Source organism: Chlorocebus sabaeus, chromosome 23, assembly GCF_047675955.1.
Source record: "Chlorocebus sabaeus isolate Y175 chromosome 23, mChlSab1.0.hap1, whole genome shotgun sequence".
Taxonomy (NCBI): domain Eukaryota; kingdom Metazoa; phylum Chordata; class Mammalia; order Primates; family Cercopithecidae; genus Chlorocebus; species Chlorocebus sabaeus.
Genome location: NC_132926.1, coordinates 12,754,635 through 12,765,103, shown reverse-complemented (window position 1 = coordinate 12,765,103; position 10,469 = coordinate 12,754,635). Strand labels below are relative to the sequence as shown.

Here is a 10,469-nt window from a genome sequence, read left to right as displayed (position 1 = left end):
ACTATTTGCAACAAGGACTGTATATGGTGTTTTCAGTGCTTCACAGTGCTGTCCAGCAACCCACTAATCACAAGGATGAGGTTACAACTCCACAGCATTTAAAGTGCATATCACTCTCTATAGTAACATTTTAAAAAATTACTAGTGCTATAGCCACCATGTCAAAAAGAAAAGAAAGCATAGTGGGCTCCAAACGTCATGCTTCTGAGGCACCGTGGAGTGTGTATTGTTTTCTTACCAAATTAAATAGTGCTATGGTTTAAATGTGACCTCCCCAAAGTTCATTTGTTAGGAATTTAATCCCCAATACAACAGTGTTGGAAGGTGGAGCCTAATAAGATGTAATTAGTTAATCATGAGGGCTCTGCATAACTAGATTAATGTTGTTATCGTGGGAGTGGGTTAGTTATTGAGGGAGTGGTTAGTTACTGTGAGAGTGGGTTTGTTGTAAAGGTGTGTTTGGCCTATCTTGCTCTCTGGCTCTTTCTCTGTCACCTTCCACCATGGGAGGGCACAGCAACAAATGCCCTTGCTAGATGTTGGCCTCTTGATATTTAACTTCCCAGCCTCCAGAGGTGTGAGCCAAATAAATATCTGTTCATCATAAATTACACAGTCTGTAGCATTCTGTTATAGCAGCACAAAACAAACAAAGCAGAGGAGAAAGCATTGTGTTTATTACATGTTGACACTCCAAACAATGTAATAGATTAAGCACTCATCACATTTTTTCCAACTCACACAAAAGCAATGACCAGAAAAATTAGAAAATTTAAAACAATATCTCATCACAGCACAATTTCTTTAAAATAATAAAAAATGAAAATGAGACTATAACCAGAATAAGTTTCCAAGTGGCTTGTTATGCAAGCAAGGCAAAATATTTTATTGATGTTGAGTTCATTAAATCATGTTTGATTATAGCAACAGATGGAATATATCCAGTGAAAATAAATTAGTTTAAGACTATTAGCCTTTTGGTGACACTGATTGCTTGGTTGAGAACATTGACAGCAGCATCAATAGTGAACTTTAAAATGACTTCTAGTGGTTTTCCTTAGCTCTTGTTGACAAATATTGCCAATGCAGCTCAGTTGTTTATTTGAGGAGTCAGTGCTGAGTTTGAAGTGAATGAAGAAATAGCTTCTATGAAGAGCCTGTGTAGAAGAACTATGGGCAAGATTATTTTAAAAGAAAATGAGAAAACACTAATTCAACATGACCTGAAGTGGAATCTGCCAAGATGTGTTGCAACTGTTCATAGTAAAAAATATCTACGGAGCAGAAAAAGGCTTTTGGAACAAATTTAGAAAGTGGGTGAAAATGTAAGATATTTAAAGCCTATGATTACTAATTGTAATATTCACCATCAGGTACTTTGTGGAAAATATTTAAATCTGTGATGTTATTGAATCAGTGGTATCAAAAGTTAATTTTATTAGCTCTTCTGGACTTTTCACCATTGCCCATTTAATAAACATTCTTTTCAGAAATAGGAAGTAAATATCCTGTCAGATCAGCATTAACATATGAACATTTGAATCAATTTCAATAAGGCACATTAACTTAGAACTCCAATAAGGTGAAATGTGATATCATTCCCATTGTATTTTTTTTGGGCCCTACTAAGCCAGTATTACAAAAAATATTCATTCACATCATATTTTGAATTTTATTAATAAAAATTTTTAGAAGCTTGTTTTCTTTCTTTACATAAGTACCTGCATCTTACATACATATTTGATTTTGCTTTCCGGACAGCAAAGACTAAAATATTGACTATCTCTGCTTTTACAGAAAATGTTTGCCAACCTCTATTGTATAGGCCCAATTTGTAATGCTGTTGTGTTAGCTAGTTTTGTGAGTCAGATTGGCAAGGCTGTGGCCCAGTTATGCAATCAAACACCAAGCTTCACAATCTTCACAGGTGTTGCTGTGAAGTACTTTGTAGATGTGATTAACATCTTCTATCATCCATCAAATTCAATTAAGGGAGATTATCCTCAATAAATTGGGTTGGTGTGATCCAATTAGTTGACAAACCTTATGAATAGAACTGAGGTTCCTTGTAAAAGAAGAAATTCCTCCTGAGGATAGCTCCTGCCTGTGAATTTCCAAACTGCTCTTCCTGACAGCCTCATAATCATATTAGCCAATCCCCAATCTCTCTCTCTCTCTCTCATATATATATACACACACACACACACACACACACACGTATATATGTATACGTATAATATATATGTATGTATGCATTTATGTATGTATGTATATATATGTATGTGTATATATAATCTCCTATTCTGCTCATCTGAGGGAACCCTAATGCCACTGCTGTCTGTACAAGACATTATTACCTAACTTACGCTGCTAGAAAACAGAAAAGAAAATAACTGCAGATAAAACGAAATAATTTTTTGTCACTCCAGTTCAGCTGTGATACTGCCTATGTATCTTAATGACTCTCAGTGTAAGGCCGAAAGGGGTAATGAGAGTCATGAATAAAGAAAGAAAACTCAGCAAAACTTAAATTCAGCCTTATCACTGTGGATCAGACATGATTTTTTTTCTGGACAGAATCTGTTCCCAGAGCAAAAAAAGAGATTTTTAGAGGAAATGTCTCCATTAGCCTAACTCTAGGGCTCTTTTCCTGGGGCCCACTGTTGCTGGCTGTGGCAGCACCCTTCACCTTGCAGTGATGTTGGTAAATAGTGTATTTACGTATTTTCAGAATAAAACTTCTAGAGCTTATACCAGATTTTCCAACGGGTTTGTGGCACCAAAACGATAAAAAGCTGTAAATGGGTCAAGCGCGGTGGCTCATGCCTATAATCCCAGCACTTTGGGAGTCTGAGGCTGACAGATCACCTGAGGTCGGGAGTTTGAGACCAGCCTGACCAACATGGAGAAACTCCATTTCTACTGAAAATGCAAAGTTAGCCGGGCGTGGTGGTGCATGCCTGTAATCCCAGCTACTCGGGAGGCTGAGACAGGAGAGTCACTTGAACTCGGGAGGCGGAGGTCGCGGTGAGCCGGGATCATGTTTGCACTCCAGACTGGGCAGCAAGAGAGAAACTCCGTCAAAAAAAAAAAAAAAAAAAAAAAAAAAAGGCGGCTGTAAACGATCCACCTCCATGTCACCTGCTGTGTACATTGCCTCTCTAACCCTTAGAATAATCATATGAAGTAGGTACTAGTATCCCATTTCACAGATGAGAAAACTGAAGCTTAGAAAAATGAATTCATTTGTCCCCGTCTGGATTCGAACCCAGATCTGACACCAAAGCTCACGCTGAGGGGAGTTAAGGAAATGGTTTGTTCAGTCCCCTAGGCACAGCAATCAGAAAACTCTCTGCACTTGCGGTGGCGGTCTGGGGAGCCCCCGGTGGGGACTGGCCTCTGCCCCCTCGCCTGGGGAGGAGACAAGGTGGGAGTGGTCCCCAAGCTTTGCGTGAAGTGGGGTGGGGTGGCGCGTCCCAGCCTACGGGGCACCAGCCTTCTAGTGTGCCCCTGCCCAACGGGAGGGAGGAGGGAGCGGGGAGCCCCGGGGAGGGAGGAGAGGGCGGGCCCTGAGAGGAGTTTGAAAAGAGGAAGGAAGTGGGGCCCTGCGGCGCCCAGCTACCCCCTGCCGGCTTCCCCACGGGAGGAGGCGAGGCCCCGGCTCAGTCATGGCCCCCTGGCGCAAAGCTGACAAGGAGCGGCACGGCGTGGGTAGGTGCGGGCGCCAGGGCGCGGCAGGGAGCGGGACAGGTGGCGGGAGAGCCGCGAGCAGGAGGATGCTGCGGGGCTGACCGCGCGGGGTGGGCAGGGCGCGCCGCCTGCAGGTCAGAGGGCGCAGCCTGCGGCGGGGCCCCGGGGGCGGAAAAGCCGAGGCTCGGGGAGAGGACGGCGGGACCCCACCCCGCGCGCTAAGCACAGCCCTCGCCCTCTCGCCTGCCGAGGGAACCTTAGGCATTTCCGAGATAGGGTCAAGACTTGCGCTTGACAACTCAGCTCTTCTCGCCAGACTCATCGTCCCCAGGAGTGCCCCAACTCGCCGCATGGGAGACTTGGCCTTATAGAGGGAGCTCCACTCTCCTCAGGCTCAGCCTTGGCCTGCCCACCATGCATACTTCCACCCCTCCAAAGCGACACCCATCTGCCTGCTTCCCCTGTCTGTTCCTTCTGGGTCAGGTGACTCCCGATTTGGCAGGGCATCCAGAGGGCAGCTCAAGCTTGGGGGATGGGGTTGGACGGTGGGGTTCCCTACTCAGCCCCTAAGAGCCTCTGGGGAAAAAGGCTCCCGTCAGGTGGTCTGAGGGTAACCCAGAAGCTAGCTTGGTCAGCCTCAGCCATCTAAACTCCCAGAGGCCTTTGCCTGGAGCTCAGGGGCGGAAGTGGTGGCTGGGGGAAGGGAGGCCTCAGGTGCTGCTACTCTCTCTAAGTGGCATCCGTGGTGCAATCTTCATGGACTCACTGTGGTTTTCAAACTTCAATATCAATTAAAAAGTCTCTCTGGAGCTTCCTACACAGGCAGATACCAGACACCATCTCAGAAATAAAGATTTAGCAGGTGAGGCATTGGAAGACCCAAGCGCCCAGAGGGATTCGATGCAGGGGGTCCCCAGGCCACTGTTTGGGAAACACTGCCTGGAGAGATCGGTAGTTATCCACTCAATTACTGGGCACCGGGCATGGGGTGGGGGGCATTTTGATATGAATGGTTCCCATCCAGAGAACAAATAATAATTCATATCCTCAACGGGCAGTTACAAAGGAAGGAAGGATACAGCTTCTGCCCTTGAGGAATTATGTGGAAAGCTAGAGGCCTAGACTGGGAAATCAGAACTAGGTTGAAATCAGGGTCTGTTTCCTCGTCTATAAAGTGGAAATGTTAATAATAATGCAGGTCTCATGAGACTCTTGTAAGGATTGAATGGGGTTATGCATGGAAAGCATTTAGTAGTGTGCTGGCTCAGTGAGAATTAGAGATTGAGGTCAAGGGGCTTAGCTAGCAGCTTCAGAACCAAGAGACACCAGCACCAAGATGCACCCTAATGCCAGATTCAGGACAGTCATGCCTTATGAGACTGTAGTGTTTCATGGTTTGCAAGACCAAATGTCATGCAGTCTGTGTCTGACTTCAGAACCCGCATGTGAGGCAGTGTATTATTCCCACTTTACAGATGCAGTAACCAAGTTAACATCACTTGGAAGCAATGAAGCTGGGCCTTAAATTCAATTGTCTTCAGACCCTAGGTCATGGCACCAGAAAAGCATCTAGAAGGGAAACATCATGGGTAAAGGCAGGGAGCTGGCATCCCTGTGTGTGGGTCAAACAATAAATATTCTGCTTTGGTTTTAGTATTGCTTTTAGTGTTTAAAAAAAATTGCAGAGGTAGATTATGGCTAGATTGTGAAGGGCTCTGAGTGCCAAGCTTCGAAGTTTGGATTTCCTTCTGTGAGCACTGGAGGTTTTGAGCAGTGTCATCTGGAAGAAGTTAAATAGTTAATTAGGACAGGAGTGGGGATTGGACTTAGAATAGAAGGAAAATGGGTAACAGTTTTACCTGTCTACTTTCTGCCTGGTTAATCTAGCAGGAGGTCACTTATAATCAACATTTCCTGTTAACTTTTATTAGGTTAATCCACTCTGCCTGAGGCTCTTGTCAGTGAAGAGAGCTTTCTCCTTTCAGGAGAGAGGAAAGGGTAGAAAAGGAGGAGGTAGAAAGAGAAACTAACAGTATCAGTTAGGGTTAAGTGTGACTAAGGGTGACAGTAAACTTGCAAAATTGTGGCCTAACTAAACTGCAAGTTTATTTATGTCTTGCATAGAAAGCTCAGAAATGGTCTGTGAAGAGGTGGTAAGGTGGCTCATTCTATATCTCACACTGTATCCTTGGCATGTGACTTCTGCCTTTGAGCCACACAGGCTGCTTAAGCTTCGGTTATCAGGTCCACCTTCCAGCCAGCAAAAAGGATGCAGGAAAAAGAAGGTCATGACTTTTCCGTTTAAAGACATTTACCTGAAGGCACACTTGACATTTCTTCTTACCTCCTATTGGCTAAAATGTAATCACATGACTGACTATAGCTGCAAGGGAAGCTAGAAAATGTAGTCTGTAATGTAGGCAGCCATGTACCTAGCTAAAAATTAGGAGTTCTCTTCATAACTAAGGAGAGGAGGAAGAATATTGAGGATGATGTATTAGTTTGCTAGGACTGCCATAGCAAAATACCACAGACTGGGTGGTTTAAACAACAGAAATGTATTTTCTCACAGTTCTCGAGGCTGGAAGTCCAAGATCAAAGTACCAGCAGTGTTGGCTTGTCTTGTGGCCTGTCTCCATGGTTTGCAGATGGCTGTCTTGCTGCCTCTTCATTGCTTTCTGTGCAGGCACACCCTTGCTGCTTCTTCCTCCTGTCATGAGGACACCAGTCATATTGGATTAGCATCCCACCCTAAAGGACTCATTTTAACTTAATCACCCCTTTATCTCCGAATATGCACTTATCTCCAAATAGGAGTACATTCTGAGATGCTGATACTGGGACTTCAGCATAAGAATTTTGGTGGGGACACAAGTTTGTGACAAATAATCTGTGGTCTCTGGCATGGTATTTTGGGACTATAAAGAGGGCTTCAAGGCAGGAGCCCTGAGACAAAGGGTGAGGGTAGAAAAGAGTTGTTTACCCTGAAGCTGAGCCTCCCAGACAGATTTGTGTGGGACTCTAGCTATTCTTGTAGGGGAGGGAAAAGCTTCTTTCTGCTACTGCATCTTGGGTTTTCTGTAAATTAGACTAACAAAAGACTGATGAACAAGAGAAAACAAACAAGTTTATTAGCGTGTACATCCTGCTTACATATGGAGTACTCAAAGGGTTGGTTTGAACTTGAGCTTATAGAGCATCTTAGCAAAAGTACAATAAAGGTTTAGAGAAGTAGCAAGACAAAGGAGGGTTTTAGGCTTCCAAGGGCAGCAAACTGTGGGAAGGGAAATATATGGGGAATCTAATGGAAGATAAAGGGTTATTTGTGCAGGTCCATCTTGGAGCCAACTTTGTCTTCTTCATGGTCATAAAATTTCCCTGGGAGAGGGGATTTATGGCAGTCGTTATTTCTTAGGAGTTTCTTCAGATAAATAAATATCCAGGAAAGCTTCTTTCTGTACCTGTTGATTCTTATGTGCATCCAGCTCAAAATAATATGCCCTATGGAAGTGGCATATTTTGATCACGTTTTGATCAGAAACCTGTTCTGTATGCCGCTTCTCTCTAGCTATGGTTTTACACCAATGTGTGGTGTTGAGGAATATTTGTTGGTTTCTTCTGAGGGCGGTGAGGGAGAATCTGTTCCAGGTCTCTCCCCCAGCTGCCAGTGGTTTGCTGGCAATCCTCAGCATTCCTTGGCTTGCAGAAGCATCTCGTTGATCTCTGCCTCCATCTTCACGTGGTATTCTCATTGTGTGCATGTCTGTCTCCACATTTCTCCTTTTAAAAAAGACATCCAGTCAGATTAGGGCCCACCCTAGTGACTTCAGTTAAATGTGATTACCTCTGTAAAGACTCTGTCTCCAAATAAGATCATATTCTGAGGTACTGGGGGTTGGGACTCCAATGTCTCTTTTTTTTTGGAGGGGGTGGGCACAATTCAAACCATAACAGGCCCTGCAGAAGCAGAGAAGGGATCTTTTTCACATCTTGGTTGGGGAATATGGAGGAATCCATGACCAGCCCATGGTCCAGGGATGTGGGTGATGCTGTCACAGCCCAGTACCCTGGACAGAGCTGATCCATGCACACTGACAGACTTGGAGTGGGCAGTGTGTGCTGGCGTCATTTGCAGCATGGATTTTTGTTGCAGGGAACAAAATCTAGTCAAACCAGTTCAAGGAAAATGTGTGTGGTATGTATCTGTGGGAGAGCAGGGGGAAGTGGTGTATTTTAGGGTCAGAAGAATCACATGGAAATCCAGGAAACAGGAGGAGTCAGGCCTCGGAAAGGACTTGAACTGAGGCAACCCTGGAATCCTCTGCCTCTCCTCTCATGGCTTCTCAGCTTCTTTGAGCATGCCGGCTCTGGTCTCCTTTCTCTCCCCACCACCTCCCTTTGATTGTGTTGCTCTTCATAGCTGATACTCTAACACCACAGTGGTGACCCCAGCGTGCAACCCACCCCTCTCTGCACAACCTTGCAAGTCAAGCATCCACTTAATCTTCTGTGTGTTTGTTTGTTCAAAGTCCCAACAGAAGGGAGTGGCAGCTTGGTTTCCCTTTGTAAGAAAGACCACCCAAATCAGAGGTCATTGCCAGCCTAAGAATGGGCCTCACTCTGGTGAGGATGCTGCCCCTGGCAGGTCTAATTCTCTGTGACTATGAGGTGGGGTCACATGGCTTGCAGGAACCATGGGTGGGGACTGATTCTTTGAGTGGAGCCTGCATTCCAAACACACCCAGGGCAGAAGAACTTCACTACAGAGGGACCAATTATACTGCTTTTATTGCCAAAAGCAACAGTTGAAAGGATAGAGAGAGCATCATTCACTCATTAACTTGTCCATTTGTTCACTCATTCATTCTTTGTTAACTTCTTAAATATTTGTTGGGTCTGTGTGCCAGGCATTATGCTAGTCACTGAGATTACTAGAAATAGGCCAATATGGCCTCTATCCTTCTGGGGCCTATAGTCTAGTAGGGAAGATGAAAGAGAACTTCATGAATAAATCAGTAACCTTCTAATTACAAATTGTGATATGTGCTATTGTAACATGAGTGAGAATATTAGGAATGGTCTTGAATTAGATGATGTGAGAAGGCCTCTCAGGTGCAATAGGGAAAAGAATTCCAAAGCCAATGCTTGGAGGGATATTAATACATGTATCTTTGCTACAGTGGCTGACTGTACCTTTGGACTGGTCCCCAGAAATTAGTCTGGTGAAACAAAAATACATGGATTAGACATCTAATTCCTTCCTACCACCAATTCTTAGGTGCCGGGGCTTCCTACTTTCAGATGCTTCAGCAACTTGAGGCTGTTTAGGAGTGCCTGCTGGGCTGGCTGTTTGAGTTCGTGTAGGGAGACTGTCCTAATCCGTAGTTATATGGGCACCTCATTAGTCTGTGGACATCTTGCCCCTAACCATAATGTTTGCATTTGAATGAGCCTTGAAGACAGATTGTGTTTTCTAAGCTCTGCTTCCTCCTGAGATCAGCATCCTATTGCTGCTGTCTGTTGAGAGAGGAAATGTAGTCACCATACTGCTCTGCTAATTTCTGGACCTTTGGATTTGTTGGTTTTTTTTTTTTTTTTAAAGCTTACAGGCCTTTAATCTAATAGTCAATTACACATGGGTGCCGCAGTCTGTGCTCTGCAGCATATGTTCTGCAAATGGGGAATGATAGTGCTTATCACCACGCAACTCCAGAGGAGTCTGGATAGAGACACCACAAATGTTCCCTTTAATAGGCACTTTCTCCTTTCTTCCCCCTTCCCTTAATTGGTGTGAACTGAAAAACAGGCTGAGTTTGCGGGCTGCTTAAGTCTTACTCTGTTGTTAGTTCTCCTTGGAGAAAGTCATTCCTTGTCTCCCTGCCCCCCACCAGGTCAGCTTCTGCTTTGGTTTAAAGTCATGGTGGCAGAAACTGAGGCTGGAGAAAGTATGACCGCTAACGTGGGCACTTTCCAGAGCCCTCTCCGTTCATCACTCTAGGGCAGTCGTCTGCAGACTTTTCAGCACCAGGGGCTGGTTTGGTGGAAGACAATTTTTCCACAGACTGATGGGGAGGTGGGGTGGGGTGGGGTGGGAGGGATGGTTTTGGGATGAAACTGTTCCACTTCAGATCATGAGGCGTTAGATTCTCATAAGGAGCACACAACCTAGATCCCTCGCATGCGCAGTTCACAATAGGGTTCCTGCTCCTGTGAGAATCTAATGCCCCTGCTGACCTGACAGGAGGCGGAGCTCAGGCCAAGGCTGGATTGCCTGCTGCTCACCTCCTGCTGTGCAGCCCTGTTCCTAACAGGCCACCAACTGGTACCGGTATGTGGCCTGGGGAGTTGGGGATCCCTACTCTGGGGCACTCAGTTCCCTTGACAGCACATGGCCCCTTGGATCACAGCTTAAGCTAAGATGATGGATGGAGACATAGATGGACGGTATGATGTGCACATTGTCACAGCACAGGGTCTGAATGGGGCAATAGGCATTTGTGTGGTTGAATTAAATGGTGCAATACCAGGCCTAGTGACACCCTGACTGACATGGTGGGCTGCAGCAGCAGGGCCATCTCAGTGTCAGCTGAACCTTGAGGGGTTTCCTGGAAAGTGGGTTTTTGCTGCTGGCTTCCCTGGTGGTGGCAGTCAGGGAAGGACCCTTCCAAGTAGAACGGATAGCCAATGTAAAGAGGAGGAAGCCTCTCTGATGTGTGGGAGGCCAGTGTGGCTGCAGTAGAGTAAGCAAGGCGCAGAGCAGTAGGAAATGGATTCTCTGA

General features: G+C 45.4%; 1 protein-coding gene across 3 annotated transcripts in view; it reads left to right on the top strand.

The window, feature by feature from the left end:
• Positions 1-3,581: 3,581 nt before the first annotated feature.
• DOCK2 (dedicator of cytokinesis 2) overlaps positions 3,582-10,469 on the top strand; it is a 433,393-nt gene continuing 426,505 nt past the window's right edge. For 2 of the 3 annotated variants that reach the window (XM_008015269.3, XM_073010528.1), the window contains exon 1: positions 3,582-3,711. In XM_008015269.3, coding sequence (XP_008013460.2) covers positions 3,669-3,711 — 43 coding nt within the window. In that variant the 5' untranslated portion in view covers positions 3,582-3,668. The remainder of the gene's footprint in view (positions 3,712-10,469) is intronic. The other variant, XM_008015268.3, reaches the window with a different exon arrangement.